A 24,045-nucleotide genomic window follows, 5' to 3' on the forward strand; every position below is an offset into this window, starting at 1 on the left:
GCTTTTTTGCTTTCCTGTCACTCGGTGACCTCTCCAGCCTTTTCCCTTGTTGGCCTTTTTTGGTCTTATTCTCACAGTTGTTCTTTAGTTCAGCTCTCAGAATGGAGTCTCATGAGCTTGGTTAACGTTTCCATTTCATGCCAGGCTCTTGGGTCAAATACTCCCCCAGTTCTCGGGAGGAGGCAAGAAATCTCAAATCATGGGCAAGAGAGAATTTTTAAGAAATGGTGCTGCGCCGACTGGGAAGCCACTTGGAAAAAGTTGAAATTAGATTCATACTTCACACCGTATGCAGAATAAACTCCAGAGGGATCCAGGGCCTAAAAGTCAGAAGATGAAACCATACCTGTACTAAAAACAGGTGAAAACTCCAGAGATGGTAAAAGATGGATACATGTGACTACATATACCTAGAAAATTCCCTCAGCAAGAAATACCATAAAGTCAAAAGACCGGAAGAAAATATTTATAGCACACATGGACAAAGGGCTGATATTTCTACTATATAAAGAATTAAACATTTAAAGGACTAAAAACCTGATAGAAAAAATTGGGAAAAGACCTAAATAAACAACTCTTCTCTCTCTATCTCACATACACTAAGATGTAAAAATGGCCCATGTACAAATTGCGCGTGAAAAATGTGCAAACTTACCCATGATGAGAGAAATGTAAATCAAAACAATACTGAGAGAATCACCCCTCAGGCTGATGAAAGCACGAGTACAACCACACTTCTGGGAAAACTATAGGGCAACAGGCCCTTCACAGTTGGTGGGAGTGCAAAGTAGTATGACCCTTGACAACCTAACAAAACTTCAAAAGCGCCACTCTTGGGGCGCCTGGGTGGCTCGGTCGGTGAAGCATCTGACTTCGGCTCAGGTCATGGTCTCATGGTTCCCGCGTTCAAGCCCGGCATGGGGCTCTAAGCTGTCAGCACACAGCCTGCTTTAGATCCTGCCCGCTCTCTCTGCCCCTCCCCTGCTGCCTCTCTCAAAAGTCAATGAACAAACTTAAAAAAAAGTGCTCGCTCTTTGACCCAACATTCCAGCACTGGGAATTTCCTCTGAAGATACAGCTCCAACAAGACGAATATACACCTGCATGAGATTATTCATTGCAGCGTTGTGATTGCAAATCTTGGAAACGCAAATGTCTATGAGAAAGTGACTGAACATAGCATGTCCACACTGAGTACTATTTGCTATAGAAAAGAAGGAGGAAGATCTTTGAATCCATTTTGAGTTATTTCCAGGATATATCGTTAAGTGCAAAGGCACAGTACAGAGAAGTGTAATGTGCTACTTTTCATGTAAGAAAGAAGGGTTGGATATAAATAAATACAAATGCATTTGCTCATTTGTAGAAAATAAGGAAAGATAAGCCAGAAACTAAAGAGATTAGTTATGTACAGAGGGTAGGTAGGAATATTGTGACAAGAAGGGGAAACAATAGGGTGTAAAGGATGAAGGGGGTGGGACAGTTCTGACTATATCTTTTGGTGTAACTGTGGCTCTTAGAACCATAATAATGTTCCTCATACCCAGAGCATGATGAAAATCAACCACGAGATGAGTGGAGTTCAGAATTTCACCACTGTAAATGACTTGGCTTTGGTCATTGCACTAGGGTTATGGAAGATGTTAACATTAGTGAAAGCTAGGTGCAAGGTATATTGGGAACTCTGTACTGTTTTTGCCACCTTAAAGTCTTTTTCAAGATAAAAATTTGTAAAAATATATTGCTGAAGTTTCCATTTTGAGAACTAGCTCATGGAACTTCAGTCCAGGAAGGGAGACAAACATTTATGCAAATATGTGATGTGTTCCAAAATAGAGGTTAAGGGAGACTGAAGAATCTGGGTCAGTGCCTGAAGTCAGAGAGGGTTTTCGTGGGGGAAGTGATAGCTGACATCTGAAAAATGAGGAATTAAGTAGGTAAAGAGAGGAACAGCATATATGGAACCTCTGCAGCAAGGGGGAACATGGTGCTTTTAGGGAGATGGACAAGGACCACTAAGACTGGAAGGAGGGGCGCCTGGGTGGCTCAGTCGGTTGGGCGGCCGACTTTGGCTCAGGTCATGATCTCGAGGTCCGTGAGTTCGAGCCCCGCGTCGGGCTCTGTGCTGACAGCTCAGAGCCTGGAGCCTGTTTCAGATTCTGTGTCTCCCTCTCTCTGACCCTCCCCCGTTCATGCTCTGTCACTCTCTGTCTCAAAAATAAATAAACATTAAAAAAAAATTGAAAAAAAAAAAGACTGGAAGGAAAATTTGCTACAGGTGCAAGATGAAGCTGGAGTGGGTGGGGATGAGGGTGGGGGAGGGTGGGGAGGATTCGGATCACCTGGGGCCTTGCAACTGGGTCCAGTTGGGTCTCAATTGCCAGGTCCCAGATTTTGCCAAAGAAGCACAGACAGCAGAGAATTTATCCTACGTTGTTGCAACTAGAATGACCACTTGGGTCCTGTCAGTGATCTCAGGGTGCTGGCTGCAATCAGAGAGTGTGTTATACTTGTCACACGGTGCCTGAGCTTCTGTGTCTGGTGGCTTACCCCCCTGAACTTTAAGTCTGGCTTCCTAAGTTCGAGTTGTCCTGAAGATTTTCCCTTTCGAGAGTCCTATCATCTCTATTTCACTTTCAAGTGGTATTGACGTACCAGGTAGAAGTTCTGCCCCCACCCACTTTTCTTTGATCTTTAAACTCAGGAAATTGCTTGAGGGGCAGGCTCCTGTGTCCGCTGGATCAGCCTGGACATTGTTTGCCAATAGCAAATCTTGTCCAACCTTAGGAATTTGCCTTTTAGCGTCATTTCCAGGGGGGCACTGTGGCTTATAAACCATTGCACTGGGGCGCCTGGGTGGCTCAGTCAGGCTTCTGACTCCTGATTTTGGCTCAGGTCATGATCTCGAGGTTCGTGGGTTTGAGCCCTGCTTCGGGCTCTGCACTGACTGTGCAGAGCTTGCTTGGGATTCTCTCTCTGTCCCTCTCTCTGCCTGTCCCCCGCTTGTGCGCGTGCGCTCTCTCTCTCTCAAAATAAATAAACTTAAAAAAGAAAACCATTGCACTTATGTCACTAATGTTCACTTGGAGCCAACTCTGAATGCCTCAGCTTCACACGGGTGACTTCTGCTGCTGCCTCCACACTCGCCCAGGGGGGACTTGTACTGCTTAGCAATCTCAGCTTGGGCTCTATGTAGCAATCCCAGTTCTTTCAATGGGCTTGCTGAAGATCCAAATTAAGCCTCTCTTTAAAATGATGTTGCATATCTTTCCACTCTACACCCCAGTCACAGCCCAGCTCCATCGTTTTAAGATTGATCATATTTGTCCAGCAGAGAACTGCAATGGGAAATATTTGTGAGGGTCCTGGGGGACAGGAATCCCCCCACAGCCAACAACCAGGTCCAAGGCATATGGCAGTGGAGAATTCAGCCTACGTTGTGGCAACTGGAATGACCAGTTTGGGTCCTGTGATCTCAGAGTGCCAGTTGCCATCAGAAAGTGTGTGTTGTATGAGTCACGTGGTGGCCTGGGGTTCCTCGTCTGGTAGTTTACCTCCCTAATCTGATTTTGCAGCACTCTGTTTTGCATTCAAGCCTCTGCCAGTGCCAGGTTGGCTACCTAACTGTCTGTATGTAGGTCGTTCAATGCTCTGAGAAGCAGAAAATCTTACATTCCTTTTTCCAGAGGTATTTTGCAACACAGGGTCTATTAACGTCATGGGCTTTGTGACTGTCTCTGAAATTGCATGTAAAATTTAGCATGTATGCATCTATGTGAATTTTATGGAGGGTCTGTAGCTTCCATTAAAATCTCAACAAGGTGTATGACCATCCTCTTCCCCACCCCCAAGTCGTAAACCACGGTCTTACCTGCATTTTATTCTTCTATATTCTATGCGAAGGTTTCCATATATTCCCCAAAGCCTCACCTTCTCCACACTCATGCATGGTCTGGGTCCCAAAAGAGCAACGATTTTATTATTGGCTTATAGCTTTCTTATTTAGTGATGGGATGCTCCTCTCCACCTCCCTCTCTTTCATAGCTACTTCACATCTCCTCCAAGAGGTCGTTGCTTGACATTGGACCATCGGTAAAAAAATAATGAGTCACTGAGGATGAGGGCTCTAACTCCAGCTGGGATTCCTGGGATTCCATAGCATCAATCATGTAATAGAGGGTGGCTTTGAAAAGTGACGTTACCTATACATGTTCATTACATTATAGACTTATGCTTTATATACTTTTCCATATATACTGCTACAGCTCACAATAAAACGTTTCTTAAAAATGGTGTTTCCATTAGAGTGACACAAATCATCGTTACATTTTCCCCTCACATGAAGTTGCTTTAGTTATAAAATCAATACATCACTGTTTTTTTTTTTAACGTTTATTTATTATTGAGAGACAGAGAGACACAGGGTGTGAGCAGGGGAGGGGCAGAGAGAAGGGGAGACACAGAATCCGAAGCAGGCTCCAGGCTCTGAGCTGTCAGCACAGAGCCCGACGCAGGGCTTGAACTCACAAACTACGAGATCATGACCTGAGCCGAAGTTGGTCGCCTAACCAACTGAGCCACCCAGGCGCCCCAAAATCAATACATCACTGTTAAAAATGCAATAACAGAGGTAAGAAAAAAAAAAAAGAAAGAAAGAAGAAAAGAAAAGAAAAGCATAAAATTTCACTCTTAAGTCAATTGACTTGGTGAAAATTCCCAAAATATTTTGTGTTCTGCATACCCTTCAAAATTCCTTGACTCTATGCATATGACTTCTTTTTTAAAAAGAGCCAAAATGGAATCATGCTTCACATTTTTTTTTTAACAGCTGTATTGAGGTATAGTTGATATCCATTAAACTGCGTGTACCTTCGAGACTATACTCGGTAAGTTTTGAAATAGACACACACAATTGGGAAACCATCTTCCCAAAATTGGGAACACATTATCCATCACTTCGAAGAGTTTCCTCATGCCCTTCTGTAATACTTGCCGCTCATTCTGCCTCCCCTTTCCCCTTTAAGCAACTAGATATGCTTTCTGTCCCTACAGAGCAGGTGGCATTTTCAACTACGATAAAGCTACCATGAACATGTATGTACAAGTCGTTTTAGAGCTATATGCTTCCTTTTCTTTTAGGGGAGTTCCAGTTCCTCCATATCCTTGCCAACACCACTATGGTCGGTCTTTTAATAGGGTCGGTCCTTCTAACAGATACATAGTGGTATCTCATGGTTTTTATTTGGATTTCCCTAATTACGACTGATGTTGAACATTATTTTCATATGTTTATTTACCATCCATATATCTTCTTTGGTAACGGGTCTGTTCAAACCTTTGCCTATTTAAAAAGATGAAGTTGTTTTCTTATCGCTAGGCTTTGAGAGTTCTTCATGTATTCTGGATATGAGTGTTGTTTTTTTTTTAATTAATTTATTTAAATTCAAGTTAGTTAACATACTGTGTAGTGTTGGTTTCAGGAGTAGAACCCAGTGATTCATCCTTACATATGACACCAGGTGCTCATCCCTACAAGTGCCCTTTAAAATGCCCATCACCCATTTAGCCCATCCCCCCCCCACTCACTTCCCCTCCAACAACCCTGTTTGTTCTCTGTATTTAAGAGTCTCATATGGGTTGCCTTCCTCTCTGCTTTTATCATATTTTTCCTTCCCTTCCCTTATGTTCATCCGTTTACTTTTTTAAAAAATATTTATTTTTGAGAGAGAGGGAGAGAATGCGCGGGTGCGAGAGTGTGGGAGGGGCAGAGAGAGGGAGACAGAGGATCTGAAGTGGGTTCTGCACCAACAGCAGACAGCCCGATGTGGGGCTTGAACTCATGAACAGTGAGATCATAACCTGAGCTGAAGTCGGACACTTAAGCGACCAAGCCACCCAGCCCCTATCTTTGTTATAATTCTTGAAATCAGACAACATTAGCACACCAACTTTGTTCTTCTTAAAAGATATTTTGGCTATTCTAGGTCCTTTACATTTTCAAATGAATTTTAGAATCAGCTGATCAACTTATACACACACAAAAAAAGCCTGCTGACTTTGGTGAGAATTGATATCTTAACCCCAGAGTCCTCTGAGTCATGAACAAGGTGTATTTCTCCACTTATTTAGGTGTTAATTTCTTTTAGCAATATATTAGTCTTTATGAAGATTATATATTATAGTTTTTAACAGGTGTTTCATATCTGCCATGAGAGTTACCCCCAATTACTGCATATTTTTGATGCAATTATAAGTGCAACTTCTGATTGTTTGCAGCTAGTATAGAGAAATACAGTTGGATTTTGTATATTGACCTTGTGTCCTGAAGCTTTGTAAACCAATTAGTAGTAGCATTTTTGCAGATTCCATTGGATTTTCTGCGTTGGTATTATGCCATCTTCATAGAAACAGTTATTTCTTCCTTTCCAATCTGGATGCTGTTTACTTCTTCTTCTTGCCTAATTTCATTGTCTGGATATCTGGCACAATATTGAATAGAAGTCTCTGATCTGCTTCTGATCTTACAGGGAAAGTATTCAGTTTTTTCCGTCAAGTATGACATTAGCTGTAGGTTTTCATAGATGCTTTTTACTGGTTGTGAAATCCCCTTGTATTCCTAGTTGCTGGGAGTTTTAGATTAAGGATAGATGTTGGATTTCACCAAATGCCTTTCTGTGTCCATTGAGATGATCATTTATTTTTTCTTTTCTAGTTTGTTAATAATGGTGAATTACACTGATTTCAAATGTTAAACCAACCCTGGATTTTTTTTGTGTGTGTGGTCTTGGTGTAAGAGATGATTTCTTTTGTTTCCTCCAAGTTTTTATTTTTATTATTTTATTTACATTCTAGTTAGTTAACATATAGTGTAATATTGGTTCAGGAATAGAATTTAGTGATTCATCACTTACACATAACACCCAGCGCTCGTTATATAACAAGATCCCTTCTTAATGCCCACCACCCACTTAGCACATTCCCCACCCACCTCCCTCCATCAACTCTCAGTTTGTTCTCTATCATTAAGAGTCTCTCATGGTTTGCTTCCCTCTCTCTTTTTTTCCCCCTTCCCACATATTCATCTGTTTCCTAAATTCCACATATAAGTGAAATCATATGTCTTTCTCTGACTTATTTCACTTAGCATAATACACTTTAGCTCCATCCATGTTGTTGCAAGTGGCAAGGTTTGAAGGCTGAGTAATATTCTATTATATATATATATATATATATATATATACACACGTGTATATATGTGTATATATATATAACATTTATAAATGTTTTTATATATCTCACATACTATTTTTAATAAAACAGCTTTTCCCTACTGATCAACCACAAATATATTTGCATATCAATAGGTGAATTTTTGTAATGTTTGGGGGCATCATACCATTTTATTTGGGATAAATCATAATTTAACCTAACGTTGGATGTTTGTTTCCAACTTTTTACTGTTATCAAAATACAAGCTCTCCTTTTGCATAAAGTTTTGCAAACACAAAATATTCTTAGGATAAATTCCCAGGTTTAATGGGTCAGAGGGCTACACATTTGAAGACTTATGTGTCGTAAAATTGCCCTTTAGAAAAGCCATAACAATGTATACCCCCATCTGCAGAGCATAAGATTGTCTATTTTTCAAAACCCTTCCCCAAACTAGGTATTTTTTTTAAGTAGGTCGATAGTCCTTGCACATGATGAAATCCTTCTCCTTCACACAAATCGTTCAGCCTCTTCAGCCTAAATGGCTGTAAGTGGACTTAAGATATCAGAGAAGAAAAAGAAAGGTGATGTCCTTCTACGTAAGGAAGTTACCATAACGACAGATTGCTCAGAAATAAATTTGTATCCCTACCCTACTTCTGGTAGGCACGTATCTCCGGGGCAATAGCATGTCTTGCTGATGGCAAACACCTTGATTTTCACACGTGGTTGAAAGATAAATTAATTTTTTTTCCTCTTTCAGAATGTCAGATCTACATGAATCCTTAACAACAGATCCGTCTAGTCCTTCATTTCATAGATGGGAAAACGGTGTCAGAGAGAGTGAGTGAGGGAACTTGCCCAAGATACCACTGGAAATTAGTGGCAGGGCCAAATGGTTGGGTAAAATTAGTGCTAAGTTCTGTTTTTGTTCTGTCTGTGACTCTTCCACTTAGAACAACATCCAGCCTGGGTGGCTCAGTTGGTTAAGCATCCAGCTCTTGATCTTGGCCCAGGTAATGATCTCACAGTTCGTGGGATGGAGCCCCGTGTTGGGCTCAGCGCTGACAGCATCAAGCCTGCTTGAGATTCTCTCTCTCTCTCTCTCTCTCTCTCTCCCCCTCAAAATAAACAAAGTTTAAAAAAAAGAAGAATATTTGAATAGAAAATCCCCCTTCCCCCAATATCCACTTTTTTAAATCTTATGCCTTAAGGGCAGCAACTGCAGATTAGAGAAAACAATTGCTTTTGCGTTTCCATCTCTGCTTTGTCTGTTTCCAGGAATGTCATGAGTGAATGGCATTCCTTTTCCCAGTAAATGAGGCTGATGGTACAAACGGTCGAATGAGGGTTTGGTTCATAGGTACAAAAGACCTCCAAAGCAATCCCAAACCAAAAAAGGCATACCCTGAGGGGTATGAGTACTGACTTGTGTCAGGTCCATTTCTCCTGGAAAGATAAAGATGCCGCTAATTAATAGAGAGATGTTGGGGTTTGATGAACGTATATAACATACACAACGGAAGTCAAGTTGGGGGTGGGAGGAGGGGAGAGCGATTAGAATAAAAATAGATAATTAGGCATAGACACCTGTGGCGTTGGCTACGGAATGGCTGATGGGTTGGATCAACTCATAGAGGGCTTGGTATGTCCCGAATACACACCCCAAAAGGCCCAGGATGCTGATCATGATGTCCTTTGCAATGGTGACACAGCTCATGTCTTCAGGATAAAAGGTGATGAGCTCCAGGAGGGGCGGGATGATGAGGGCCAGGGCGCTGCTGCTCACGGAGCCCACAAAGGAGATGACCAGGTCCAGGCGGGGGATGAGGATGGCTGAGACACCTGCAACGAGAGAAGAAATTTAGAATCACTGAGTGTTCCTGCAAGAAGGGAGCTCAGAAACAAACCATTTCTTTGGAGCCTGATAACCCCACAGATGCCTGACCGACCATTTTGGGAAATGATGGTGGGAAATGATGGGAAAATGGGAATGGTGGGGAAAGATCCCATCGAGGACGTGAACAGTAGGTCAGGCACTGTGGCTCTGGACTCCCACCTCTGTTTTAAACACCAATGTAGGTGCTCTCCTTTTATTTTTTTTTAAACTTATCTATTTATTTTAAGCAAGAAAGAGCACAAGTGGAAGAGAGAGAGAGAATCCCAAACAGGCTCCATGCTGTCAGCGTGGAGCTTGGCACGGGGTTTGAGCCCATGAACTGTGAGATCTTGACCTGAGCTGAAATCAAGAGTCTGACACTTCACTGACTAAGCCACCCAGGCACCTGGGTGGCACCCCTCCTTTGGGTTTTTCACATATCATAGTTGTTAGAAAGTCTCCTCTACCACTTATCTATTATTACGTTCTCATTAAAGAGATGGGGAAATCTAGAGGTCTAGAGGGAATGAGATGTGGCCAAGGTCATACATTCTCTGAGATGAGAATCCATTGAAATGCCTATCTAAGGCTCTTTCTGCTCCACTATGCTGCCTCCCTTGTATATGAAAGAACTTGGTATAAAGTAAGTGCTCAATAAACATTTGACTCTTAGACACTGAATCTACTGTGAATCTATACTACTCTACAAAATACAGCTACTGTCTAGAAGCAAGAATGAATAAAAAATGAGAGATGGATTTGTTGTCAGAATCTCAACCACTTGTTTCCCTACTGCTAGAAGGATCCTGGTAAATTAAAAAGAACACAAAACAGCCTTAGGCTGTCTGCTCCCTCCTCTTCTCTTCTCTTTCATTCCCTTCTCTTCCTCCAGGCGAGTCCAATTTCAATAATGTTTGAGTGAACAAACATACAATTCATGTGACTTCACTTTGTACAACCATATGATTTTCCTATGAACAAATTAGGGAAAAAACTGCCCTGGGAAGCACCCATACTAGCTTCCTGGATCTGAAGAAAACATCACCTCTTTCTGAAATTGCTGCAACACATCCAAACAGAGAATGAGAGAGACTCATCAACTCTTGCAGTTGAGGATTCATCACCCCTCTGATGGGATGGTCCTGTCCAGTTTTCCCTCCTCAGATATTTAATAAATTGCTTACTGGAGAAGGCACAGAGAAAGCTCAGTGTCCTCCCGGAGAGCTCACAGTGACAGAGCAGAGAAAATATGTTATAGTAAAGCTATAATGCAAGATAGACTGCAGGGGTTATCTAGAAGGTTCATATCTGGTCACGCCAACCCACTGCTCACAGATCTTTCGCGGTTCCCCAGTGCCCAGTCTTCTTAGCACAAGGTCCCTGATGACTTGGGCCCTTCCAGATCCCCTGGCTTCGTGTCTTATCACTCCCCGCTGCTTTTAGTTCTCCAAAGAGGCCATAAGTACTTACCTCAGATCCGTGCATAGCGTGCTTCCTACACGTGGTACATTCTTTACTCCTCCTCTACCTCCTACTTGTCTCTTAGGTCTTAACTGAACCATCATTCCACCAGAGAGGACTTCCTGACCTGGCCTAGCCTAAAGCATAGGACCTTTGTGTGCTTTTAGGGCATCCTCCTCTTATGATCTTAACCATCATATGTTACATCATTATGTACCCTCTTAACACTGATCACAATGCACTATAATTATTTCCTTGCATATGTTTCTTACTCGATGGTAAGCCTCATGAGGGCAGGCGCCACGTCTGCTTTATTATTCATTATTGTATCCCGGGTGCCTAGCACAATAGTAGGTGCTCAACAAATGACTGTTGAATGAATAAGGAATAATGGAACTGACAGATGAATAAAGGAGGAGGAAGTGGTCACCCATGGTATAACAGAAGCAGTGCATATCATTAGAAGGTCAGCTCTGTCTAGCACTGCCTTCCCTGATCTCAAGTGGCCTCAGTTTTTCTCTTCAACTTAGACCATTCCTACTAGGAATGATCTCAAAACAATAGAGCTACAGGGCCCAAATGTCTTGGGTACATACTGGAAACTCTGTGATACCTTAAATCGAGCAGGAGTGCTGTTTCTGCCAATAGAACTCCATTTATGTGAAGCGTAACATTGGATAGCATATTCTTCTGCTAGAAGGCTCCTAGAATTACACAATTTCTCCTGACCCTGAACCGAGACTGGATTTCCTCAACTTTAAACTCTGACTCCTGGAGTCTTTAAGACTTCATTTTCTCTCTCTCTTGCACAGTATCCCACAGGTGTTTAAAGACAGATATTCCTTAAGGACAGATACAGAAATTCCCCAAGGCTTTGCTTCTCTAGGAAAAACATCCCTAGTTCTTTTTCCCTTTCCTCACGGGGCACCTTTTCTCATTTCCTTTCTCTGGACATGCTTCAGAGAAAACATTCCCCAGCCTGTTCATGATGTTTCCCAAACATCTACAACAGTGCCTAATGTAGGATGAAAGAGTGAATAAATGAATGGAAGGAAGCATTAAGGAAGGAAGATCGGAGGGGGAGAGGAGAAAAGATTGCACCCCAAAAATGATCGCTAAGACTATAACAAATCAGCCTCTTGTTTTCCCCTGCAGTTCAACACCACTTTAGATAAGTGCCTCGATCTTAATTTAGGATAGGAAGGAATATGGCACGTGATGGAAAACAGACTTAGGTACTACACAACCTGTGGCTCAAACCCCAGCTCTGTCATTTAGCAGCTCTATGATCTGAGTGTGTTACCCAACTTCTCTGGGCCACAGTTCCTCCTGTTGGTGATATTACGTCGCTAGGCTGTCATGAGTATTCGACAACGTCAGTGTGATGCCTGGCATACATACAGCAGGCATATAGGAGCGTGATTGAATGAATGGTATTTTTTTTCTCCCATAAACCAGCCAGTGTCTACTTTCCATGTGTAGGCAGCAGAGATGTCTGCAACATGTGATGGTTCTAAGTAAGCCCGTTTTTCAGGTGGAAAGTTGAGGTTCAGGGAGGCGAAGTGTCTTGCACAAGGTCACAAAGAAAGTAAGTGGCAGAGCCAGTGATAGTGGGATAGATGCCAGTGTGACTCACAGCCACAGCTTTGGGCAAAGGGTGCCCTTTTATCTTACTTACAGGTCAGACAGACCAAGGCTATGCGGACAGACAGGTCTACAAACAGCGTCCACCTCTCTGACACCTGGGAGACGGCGAAGGGGAGGATGATGTCGGCCGGGACGTGGAACTGGAGGGCGTAGGTGAAGAAGATGCCAATGGAGTAGAGCAGCTTGACCGACTGGTACGGCCTGCAGAGAGATGGATAGGACATGAAATGTAATGTGGCTCTGGGAAGGGCCATTCAAGACTCACTCGTTGCTCAGAAGCTGGTACCTTGTCACTGAGTTACAGAACTGGCTAACTTCCATTGACTCGGGCTCGACCCGCCATTAGAGCCACCTGGGAAGCTTCTAAAAGTGCACGTTCCTGGAGATTCTGATCCAACTGGCCTACGGCTCAGGAATCTGTGCCTTTTATTCTTTCACTTCTTAAAAAAAGTGTATCTGTATATAGTTTCCAGTTCAAAAGTCATGCAGTGAAAAGCTTCCCTCCTACCCTTAATTCCCAGCCTCCGGTTTTTCTTTCCATAGACACCTCCTCTAACAGTTTTCTTGTAGCTCTTTCAGAAATAATCAGTGTATATACAAGCTTATACCAAATGTATACACACTTACACACACGTGGTCGCATACTCTATATAATGCTAAGCTCCATTTTTGTTCATTAGATATTTCTTGGAGATTGCTTTCTTTCTTTTTTTTAAATTTTATTTATTTATTTTGAGAGACAGAGAGAGAAAGAATCCCAAGCAGACTCTGCACAAGCGGGGGAGGGGCAGAGAGAAGGAGAGAGAGAATCCCAAGTAGGCTCTGCGCCATTTGCACAGAGCCCTATATGGGGCTCAGTCCCACGACCTGGGAGACCATGACCTGAGCTGAGATCAAGAGTTGGACGCTTAACCCACTGAGCCACGCAGGCACCCCTACGGAGATTGTTTCCTAGTAGTCCACACAGATGTGGCTTCTATTTAATAGATGCTTGGTATTCCTACAGCATATACTATAATTGTTTTTGACTAGTCTTCAAATCATGGATATTTAGATTATTCCACGTCTTTTGCTGGTAAAGAATGCTGGGAAGTATACGCTTGCACATAGATATCTATGCACATTTAGCATACAACCTGAGAAGTATAAATGCTGGCTAAAAGTATATGCAATTTAAACTTTTGAGAGCTACTGACATACTGCCCCTTTGTTGTCCTAGCGTATAGAAGTACTTGCTTCCCCACATCCTTGCCAAAACACAGCCTGTGAACGTGTGCTGGTCTTTGCCATTCTGGTTTTTTTTTTTTCCTGGCATTTCTGTTATTATGAAGGAAACAAATGATCTTTTCAAATGTATAACATGCCATTTAAAAAATCTGCCTGTGAACTGTGTGCTCATGCCCATCGTTTTCTTGGGCTGTGGGTCTTTCTCTTATTGGGAAGGGGTACTTGTCTAAGGCTCCTCTGGGGAAGCTGATGGCCAGCCAGGTTCAGAGCAGGTGTGACGTGCTCATGGGCTACGTTTTCCAGCTGAGGTCCCCATAAGGAAAGTGCCCTGCCCAATGTAGCTAGCGGCAGCCCGAACTGCCCTGACCAGGAACAGCGTATTAGAATGATGTCTTACTGGTGTAATGTAAGTCGTGACTTCAAAGAAATCCCATATTATTATCCCATGCCTTATTCCACCACCGCACAATGAGGTGGGTGGGCTGGTGATATTTGTCTCATTTTACAACTGTGGCCTTGTGGGAAATGAATGCCCCATCATTCTACTCCCCATGAAAGAACAAGGCTTCGGGAAGACACAGCGATGATCGTAGCTAATACTCGATGAGTACTTACTCTGTGCCAGATGCTTTTCTAAGCATTTTATGTACATTAAACCAGTTAATCCTCACAATCACTCTTCGAGATAATGTGACAGTCATTTGTTTCTGCTGTTCACCAGTGCTTCCCGTTCTTCCAGACAACTGGTAGAATTTCACTTCTTTGCCCCCGGGAGTGAGGTGTGGCCCTGGGAGTTGTTTTGACCAAGGAAGTGCAAGCTGAAGAGATGTAGGTCACTTCCCAGGGAACATTTAGCAGCTCCATGGTGAAGGGCATGATTCACTGCATTCTGCCATGGCAACGTTTTAGGGAGTGGCTGTCTCAGCATTCTGTGTCCTGGGGAGGGGATGGTGCAGAGCTGAGCCCCAGCCACCCCGTAAGGGGCGGGCAACTTGAGCATAGAATCAAGCGTGTGTGTGTGTGTGTGTGTGTGTGTGTGTGTGTGTATTCAGCCACGGAGATTTTGGAGTTGTTTATTACTGGAGCATAACCAAGCCTAGACAAATAGGCATTAGTATTATCCTCATTTTGCTGAGGATGGGAATGAGGTCTGCAAGATGAGGCAGCTTGTCCAGGGTCACATAAGAACCAGGATGCAAATTCCTTTACTTAGTTTTGAAACCTTTGCTGTGAAACGCCTGGCTATACTGACTGCCTAGTCACAATGCACTCACTATAGTGCCGGAATAATGAGGATAGCTCACACTCGATGATGCTATGTGCCAGCGCCCCCCACCCCCCCGCCCCTGATTGGTACCTGGAAGAATGAATGAATGCATGCATAAATAAATGAGCGATCAAATGTAAAAACTCCAAAACTAAATCCCCACTGGAGCACAGCAATGGCAGCCTAGGCCCATTTCTGGAACCGGGGGCCTGAGTAGTGATCTGTGGGCAGGACCCCCAGTCATCGTTTTGGAGTTGTACTTTTTGTTGTTGCTGTTTGTGTTTCCCAAACACTCCCAGATCGTTTCATTTTAGGGTCTTTAAACCACAGAGTCCGACAGATTCAGTTTCAAGTTTCAGCTTCTCACACACATTGTGAGCTGGGGAAGTTGCACACAGCCTCTCCAAAGAGCAACTTCCTCATCCATTAAATGGAGCTGATGATAATAATGGTAATTGGTAGGGCTGTTGTGAGGACTCAATGAGACAACGTACGATGTCTGGATTATCACACCTACCTGTTATTATAATACTAATATTAGCGGTTAATATCTGGTGCCAATGATAACCCTAGGGGATGCCGCGTTCTGTTGCTGAGGCTCAGATCCCATGACTCACCTCCCCTTCTCCCCCCAGGCAGGCAAGGATGGGCGTACCAGCAGTTGGGCAAGTTGAGGGTGATGCTGGCTTGGGTGCTTGACCCAAACTTCATGTATCCCAGTGTCCCCAGGCAGATGTAGAGGGTGATGACAAGGGACATCCCCAAGTACAGAACAAAAGGAAACTGCTGTGGATCCCTCATCTGATTTTTGAGAGGCAAGACCTGAGGAGAAAGGAGATTGAGAAAGAAAAAAAAAAATGTAGTAAGAAATGTGGCACCTTGTGAAGGAGTAGGGTTCCCCCACAGACACAGACATCCTTTTCCAGGTGGCCCAGGGTCAAGAAGGGCCACACCCCTTTTTATTTTCTATTTTCTATGGCCAGGAGTGCCCTACTCCATCTAGGCTAGTGAGTAAATTCACATTCAGTCTTCAAGGCTTAGTGTGGTGCATGGAGCAGTTGGTGCCCAGCGGGTAGGTCCTGATTTTCCCTCCCATCAGGAGAAGATCACATTCTGCACTTCATAAATACTTCTGGATATCTGGAAAAGCTGGCTTCCCTAGAGGGCAACAGGGACCAGTCACGCAGAGCCCTCATCCATCTTACCATACCAACACCTTCAAATGTGAAGATGGCTGTACCAAAGAACAGCAGGAAGGTCTTCCAGCTTGCCATCAAGGGGAGGTTGCTGGGATCTGGAATCTCCTGAAAGGAAGTAGAAGAAGGACCTTCGTTTTGCCATGGCGTAGACGTCATCCCCAAACTTTGCCTGGTAGAGAGTTGGTAGAAAGCTGGTAGAAAGCTGGGCCATACGTGTCATCAACAGAGACACGGTAGCTAGAGATAGCTAGAGATGAATCAGCCTTCCTGTTTTTAAAAGAAGTTCTTTATTTTTTATTGCAGTAAATTATATATGGCCTAAAATTTACCATTTTATAAACATGTAAGGGTACAATCCAGCGGTATTAAGTACATTCCCACTGAGCTACAACCGTCATCACCACCCATCTCCAGAACTTTTTTATCCTCCCAAACTTAAACTTTGTATTATTCATGAAATAGTAACCCCCTATTGCCCAGCTGCACTCCCCCCCATCACCTCATATAAGTGAAATCATGTATCTGTCTTTTTGTGACTGGCTTATTTCGCTGAGCCCGGTGTCTTTAAAGTTCATTCATGTTGTAGTACAGATCAGAAGTTCATTCCTTCTTAAGGAATACATTGTCTATATTTACCACATTTTGATTTCCCACATCTTTACGTGTGGGGAAAGTGGGAGCGAGGGAGGGGAAGGGAGTTGCCCGAGGCTATTTGCAAGTTAGGGGCATGACCCAGATAAGAATTCAGGTCTCCTGTCTTCACGTTCTCCAACGCCTCTTTCTCACCACTGCTCCCAGGGCTGTGCAGTCTAGTAGCTGGTACAGGTGCAGCGGGAATGATTATTCAATAGACTCCTGTGACGGGCAGAACAGTGGCTCTTTCCCAAAGATGTCTATATCCTAGTCCCTGGAAACTCTGAATATGTTACATTACATGGCAAGGGAGCATTAAGTTTTCAGACCGAATTAAGGTTGCTAATCAGCTGACCTTGAAATAAAGAGATTATCCTGGATTATCTGCGTGGGTCCAATGTAATCACAAGGGTCTTTAAAAGTGGAAAAGGGAATCAGAAAACAGAACTAGAGAGATGGCGGCAGGGGAAAGATTCAGCCTTACATTCTTAGCTTTGGAGAAGGAAGGGGGCCATGAGCCCAAGGCATGTGGACAGCCTTTAGAAGCTGGAGCAGGCCAGAAAACAGATTCTCCCCATAAGCTTCCAGAAAGAAACCCAGTCGGGCTGACACCTTGATTTTATTCCAGTGAGACCTACAGAACTCTAAGATAAATTTGTGTTGTTTTGAACGGCTAGATCTGTGATGATTTGTTACAGCAGCAATAGGAAAGTAACATAGCCCCAAAGACTTTCCGATTCAAAGAAATGAAGCTATAATGGTAGAATTTCAGGGCCTGTGTTAATAGCAAAGCATGGGCTTGGGAGGTAAACTGGTTGGAATTCGCAAAAAAATTACTTTCAGTTTATCAGTTTCCTTGTCTGTACACTGAGGATAAGGGTAGTACTTGCCAAATAGTATCGTCATAAAGAGTCAATGAGTTAATACATGTAAAGAACCTGGCACCAAGGAAAGAAAATTTCTTTATCATATATGCGTCCCTTGTCAACCTACCATTGTTACAATTTTTGTTGGTTATTTGTTGAGGTTTATCTCCGTAAATGAATGTAACCTCCATGAAGGCAGATAGCCCCATCAGTTTCGCTTACCAGTGAATCCCGGCCCCATTTGCTCAATGCCTGGATCACAGAAGGCGTTCAATAACTAATTGTTGAATGACTCACTGTTACCCAGTGTGACGACAACGACCATGACGAAGATGATGACTAGCTTTTACAGCTCGTGGGGCAGAAGTGTTCACACATGTCCCTTTAGCAGAGGCTGCTCGGAGCAGGTTACCTTCCTCACCTTCACCTGCCCATCATGGTACTCACCTTCCCCAGGTGTCTCACAACCCCCTCCTGCAGTGGTTTCAGGCACAGACCTGAACGATATACTCAAAGATCAGAGCCATGCTCCCCAGCATGGTGATGTTGGCCAGCGATGAGAAGATGGACAGCAGCTTGAGGTTCTGGATAAACACCAACAGCATCAGGAAGGGCAGGATTGTCAGCATGTAGAAGCGGATGTCCAGGATCGGGGCCAGCACCAGGAACTTCCTGGGTTGGCAGTTGTTGGACGTCATGTGGGCTTCTTCCACCATCTGATGTAGACACAATGCGGGGCAGTGTATTTAGAGTTGCCAGATTAAACACAGGATGCCCAGTGAAGTTTCAACTTCAGATAATAAGCAAATAGCTTTTTAGTAAAAGGATGTCCCGAATATTCCATAGGACATACTCATAGTAAAAAAATAAAAAATATTTGCTGCGTATCTGAAATTCCAATTTAACTGTGTGTTGTGTATTTTTATTTGTCAAATCTGGTAACCTCATCTGTAGTGCCCGTGACTGTCACAATAGGAAACCCTTAGAATCTTAAAATCTCAAAGCTGAAGGGTCCTTTTGTGATCTAACTCAACCTCTTCTTTCCTGCCACATGGTTTCCTTTCATTCACCCAGAGAACAGGAGTTGATAACACAAGAATATCTTCTTTAACTTAAGAGAGCCCTAAAAGTCAGAAAGCTTTGAATACTGAGTGGAATCTATCTTCTTGACTATTTCACGTACCATACTTGGCTGTTTGCGCAAAACTGATTATGCTCCCTCTAGCCCATGAAGCCAAGAAAGAATGCTGTGACTGATTCATAATGCCTCTTGGGAATGCAATGAGGGCAAGATTGCAGCTTGCTTGTCTTATATTTAGTTAGTCACCTTCTGTGTGACAACCCTGCCATACCTGAAGTGAATCTCACCGACACGTTTCAGGCTACAAATTCTCAATTATTTTTGATTGGACATAATTGCAAGCCTCTCCCTCCATTGTGGTTACACTCCTCAGATGTTGTTTGGCTTCTCAATAGTCCTTTACAAAAGTGATTCCCAGGACTGAGAGAACTCCCAAGTAGTCTGATCGGGGAGTAGAAATGCAGCCACTTTTCTCCCATGATCCAAACACGTAAAGAAGCCTTAGGGATGTCTGTTTATCTCCCACTCTGTCCAGAAGAAGCTTCTTTACCTGTTGTAAATTGTCTGCCATAAACATAAAATAAACACTGCAGAATCCCAGTTGGGTGGTGATTAGTAAGAAGCTGACAGTGTACCTGAGCCAGAAAAGAAGAGACAGAGAGAAAACAAATTACTTTAAAAAAAAAACATTTTTTTTTTAACGTTTATTTATTTTTGAGACAGGGAGAGACAGAGCATGAACGGGGGAGGGTCAGAGAGAGAGGGAGACACAGAATCTGAAACAGGCTCCAGGCTCTGAGCTGTCAGCACAGAGCCCGACGCGGGGCTCGAACTCACAGACCGCGAGATCATGACCTGAGCCTAAGTCGGACGCTTAACCGACTGAGCCACCCAGGCGCCCCAACAAATAACTTTTTAAAATGCACTTATTTTTATTTTTTGAAGTGATTATTTCTGTTGTTATTTTTGATATTTTCCTACATTTTTTTATTTTGGAAATTTTCAAGTTCACAGAAACAATTGAGAGACAGGTATAATGAACACTCATATATCCTTTAAACTAAATATACCACTTGTTAACTTTTGGCCTTAACTACATTATATAAATATGTATGTGTATATGAATGTATGCATTCATCCAAACACACACACACACACACACACACACACACACTCACACACGCAGTTTTTTCCAGAACCATTTGAAAGTCAATTGCAGATATCCTAACACTTCAACCTTGACTCTCTCAGCATATCCCTCTTAAGATCATAATATCCAGAAAATCAACTTCAATATCCTCAAATACATAGTCCATGATTTAAATAGCTCAATTATCTCCAAAATGTCTTTTATAGCTGTTAGTTATTTTTTGGATTCAGGATCTAATCATGGTTTACACATTGCATGTGGTTTTGTTTCTAGTGGTTATCCACATAGAACACGCACATTTTTTGGTTTTCCGTGACATTGGCTTTTGGAGAACAGTCCAGGCCAATTGTGTTGTAGAACGGTCCACACTGTGGACTTGGATGATTGTTTCCTCATGATTAGATTCAGGTAAGTATTTTTGCAAGCATAACCCATAGGGATATTTTGTACTTTTTCCATCATATTGGAAACCACATGGTATCCTGTGGCTCCACTGTGGTGAAGGCTGTCAGACCTGTCCCTTGTAGATGTGCATTTCTCTTGTTATAATCCAGAGGTAAAACTGACATGGTATGAATATCCCCTTCCTCTCAAACCAAAGGGTCTTAATGGTCATTGATGATCCTTGTCTGAATCAACTATTTTATCAGTGCATGGTGATGTTTTTCTAACTCTCATTTTTTCTGAATTCATCAATTGGCATTTAAGAAAGATACATTCTTCCTCTTATTTTGTATCACAAAAAGCTGCACGTTAATTTTTTAAATGTAATGTATCATAATCTTTTATTGTCATTACTCTTTTTGGATTCTTCAATTGTCCCAAATTTGGAGATGCATTCAGCGTGGGATGGCTGCGGACCTTAGATCAGTTTAGAGCAGTGGTTTGCAAAGCTGCTCTGTGGTACCAATTGTATCAGAGTTGCCTGAGGTTTATGCAAAAAATACAGATTCCTGGCTCTCATATCAGCTTATCAAATCAGAAGCTCGGTGGCATCATGTGAGACCAGAACAGAGATGTTCTCTCTCTCTTTATTATGGAAATTTTCAAACACATGCAAAAGCAATGACAATAATCCACTGACTCCTCGTGTGCCCCTTCCAGCTTCAATACTTATTAATTTTTTGCCAGTCCTCTTCCATCTATCCCTTTACCCCTACCACACACATGCTTATTTTGTTGGAGTATTTGTAGCAAACTAGAGAACTTAAGGCACTTCATCTGTAAATAATTCCATATGCAGCTCTTATGGACAAGGACTTAAAATATATATATATATATATATATATATATATATATATATATATATTCATATCCAATGTGCCATTATCATCACTTGCAAAATTAATAATAATTTCTTTATGTCATTTAATAACAGCCCACATTCAGATTTCTCCAATTGCCTCAAAACCATCTATTTTACCGCTGATTTATTCATTTATTTTTTGGAGAGAGAGAGAGAGAACTTGAGTGGTAGAAGGAGAGGTAGAACTGGAGGCTGATGTGGGCCTTGGTCTCACAAACCATGACATCATGACCTGAGCCAAAATCAAGAGCCAGACGTTTAACTGACTGAGCCACCCAGGCGCCCCTTCCGTCTCATTTCTAAACAAGTCTATACATTGCATTTCGTTACTATGTCTCTTAAGTTTTTAGAACTGCTATATTCCCTTTGCTCTGCTTTCTTTTATTCCTTGTAACTTTTAACTTTTTGGTGGGGGTTGAAGACACCAGAGAATTTATCCTATAGTATGTTTCACTTACTAGATTTGGTTGACGACTTCTTCATAATGTCAGTTATCATATTTCTCCATCCCCTGTGTTTCCTGTGAACTGATATTAGATCTAGCAGCTTGACTAGATTGAGAGTCTTTCTTTATTGCTCTGCTAAGCATATTTCCGGGTCCCCACTATATCCCATTATAAAACACATTGTGTCTGGTTATCTCATTTCTAAACATGAGATGCTAAGATTAATACCTGGGACCAGGTGGTGTCTGTGTAGTCTTTCTTTATAAAGTTTCCCAGTTACCTTTCACCTAATGGCTTGAGCATCCATGGATGATTGTTGCCTACATCAAGTTCCTAGGTATCCCTTTTGCACACGAAAAATTACAAATCATTGCTTAAGATATTTTCCCAACTCTTTTGCAGTTACTGGGGCTCTAGAGAAATGGTGCATGGAACGGGTGGAAGCTAGGTGTTCTGGATTCTAGTTCTTGCTCTGCCACTAAATTCCTAGGTAACATTGGGCACTTTTATTGCCCTATCTGGGCTTTATGGTCCTCCACTGAATTGCCTGGATACGATGGTCTCTAAGGACGCTTCTTACTCGAAAATTTTATTTGGGGTGTCATCAGAAACATAAATCTTGGTGAGAAAGGGTGAGCAATTGTGAGTCATTCATTATTACTGCCCCATGACCTCACCTGTCTGATCATTAGAGTGACTCCTGGTCAAGAGAGCGATGACCTACTGAGAGTCCCAAGAGAGGGGCTGAAGAAGGGATCTTGGCAGCCACAATACTGACTCACTACCTCCTGAAGGGCTCTGCTGGGAAAGGCTGAAATGTTAGGTTTGGGTCGAATTTCCGCACAACCACTATCTTATATCTATTTGTGGACGTGTTATTTTTTTCCTTATGAGCCTTGGTCATCTCATATTTCCAAGACAATAAAGACCCACCCTGCCTACCTACAAGGTTGTGGAGATGATCAGAGGAGCTAAGACACAGAAAAACATCTTGTGTACCAGGCACTTTCATCAAGCAAGGGACAGCCTGAATGTTTACCATTAAGGGAAGGCTTCAATGAAACTATGGCACACATCCCCACTGAGGAACACTGTGAACCTTAAAAAATAATCAGGTAAGCCTGGAACCATCTTAAGCTGCCACAGGATGCCATGGAGTTGATGCCAGTGTTGAAGCCTGGAGACAAGCCCAGGAAAGCAACATGGTACACCATGACACCACCCTTCCCCCACCGCCCCTAGAGACAGCTCCTGTCCTCAGGTTGGCCACAGCTGCTCGTCTTTAGCCCCAGTTGGTGATGCCAAGAGAGGGAAGGTCTTCATTGTTGGGGGGCCAGGTCCAAACAGGAGCTTCACAGATGTGCACACCATGGATCCGAGAACATACCAGTGGGATTTAGCCACCGTGGAGGGCCTTTTGCCCGGTTACAAGCATGCCAGCTTTGCTCCCTCTTGGGCACCTCATACATAGCATCTGGGTGTTTGGAAGTGCTGACTAGTCAGGAAATCAAAATTACCTGTAAGTTCTGAATCCCGAAACTAGGACTTGGACCATGCCAGAGGTGACCAGCCCCCTGCCATCCCCAAGAACATTCCACACATCATCTATAGCCATCGGAAACCAGCTGTATGTCTTTGCAGGTAGAGAGAGATGTGCCCAGCCTGTGCGGGATGTGAATGCTGTGCCCAGCCCATGCGGGCTGCATATGTTGAAGGCAAACACTGTGACTTGGTCACAGACAGAGACACTTGGAAAACCTCCATCCCCCTGGCATGGTCATGTGGTGGTGGCAGCACGGACAAAGCTCTTCATCCATAGCAGCTTAGCAGGGGACAAATTTTATGATGATCTCCATTGTCTTGATATAAATGACAGGAAGTGGCAGAAGCTAAGTCCCACTGGGGCACCTCCCAGAGGCTGTGCTGCCCACTCAGCTCTACATATCCTAGAGGGATGACCCCCACAGGAGCACTGGATACCATGTATCAGTATCACATAGAAAAGTAGCACTGGACCTTGCTTAAATTTGACAATTTTCTCCCCCTTGAACCACTGGATCATTCCATGTGTGTCATTCCATGGCCAGGGACTTCTGAGAAAGAAGATTCAAATTCTGTCGTTCTAAACTGTGATACTCAGAAAGGGGATTCCACCGACCAAGGAGTGACCCCTGGTGGTGATTCACGTGACAAAAGCCATACTGGTACATGCTTCCTTTTGTGTTTGGCAGGATGAATAAGGAAGGGGAAATATACGGTGATTGTACTGTGACTGTAGTTGACTAACAAATCCCACGTTTTTATTAAATCACAAAAAATAGATATAATCAGGTAGATGTCTATGTCTCAGCGTGGAGAGAAATTAGCGACATGTCATTAGATGAAAGAGTAAATTTCCAAAAAAAAAAAAAAGTTCTACTGTAAAAGAAAATGCAAAATGCAATCTACATTTCCACTCACACACGTATATTCATGCACGTGCAGAGAAAAAGTCCAGAGGGATATTTACTACCTAGATGTATCAGTGGATACGTATTGGATGAAGAGCAAGATGGGGCTGGAGTTCTCAGGGAAGGTTCCCTGGGTTGTTTGGTGGTTTGTAAGAACATATTCTTACAAACTGTGTAACTAAAAATAAAGGAAGATCAGGTGAGGATTATCATTGTTATTACTA

The 24,045-nt window shown here is 42.9% G+C and overlaps 1 protein-coding gene and 1 pseudogene across 5 annotated transcripts in view; one reads left to right on the forward strand and one right to left on the reverse strand.

Moving 5' to 3' along the window:
* Window positions 1–7,281: 7,281 nt before the first annotated feature.
* The window catches only part of SLC36A3 (solute carrier family 36 member 3), a 28,413-nt gene continuing 11,649 nt past the window's right edge, over window positions 7,282–24,045 (reverse strand). For 3 of the 5 annotated variants that reach the window (XM_060634757.3, XM_060634755.3, XM_060634754.3), the window contains 7 exons: window positions 19,020–19,104; window positions 17,886–18,104; window positions 15,896–15,994; window positions 15,346–15,512; window positions 12,228–12,397; window positions 8,874–9,054; window positions 7,282–8,658 (listed from right to left, as the gene is read on the reverse strand). In XM_060634757.3, coding sequence (XP_060490740.1) covers window positions 8,496–8,658; window positions 8,874–9,054; window positions 12,228–12,397; window positions 15,346–15,512; window positions 15,896–15,994; window positions 17,886–18,104; window positions 19,020–19,104 — 1,084 coding nt within the window. In that variant the 3' untranslated portion in view covers window positions 7,282–8,495. Of the gene's footprint in view, window positions 8,659–8,696; window positions 9,055–12,227; window positions 12,398–15,345; window positions 15,513–15,895; window positions 15,995–17,885; window positions 18,105–19,019; window positions 19,105–24,045 lie in introns of those variants that run through there. The other 2 variants (XM_060634758.3, XM_060634756.3) reach the window with 2 other exon arrangements.
* Window positions 21,851–24,009, forward strand: LOC132680868 (rab9 effector protein with kelch motifs pseudogene; annotated as a pseudogene).

The sequence above is a fragment of the Panthera onca genome, chromosome A1 (genome assembly GCF_046562875.1).
Source record: "Panthera onca isolate mPanOnc1 chromosome A1, mPanOnc1 haplotype 2, whole genome shotgun sequence".
NCBI classification, from domain to species: Eukaryota; Metazoa; Chordata; class Mammalia; order Carnivora; family Felidae; genus Panthera; species Panthera onca.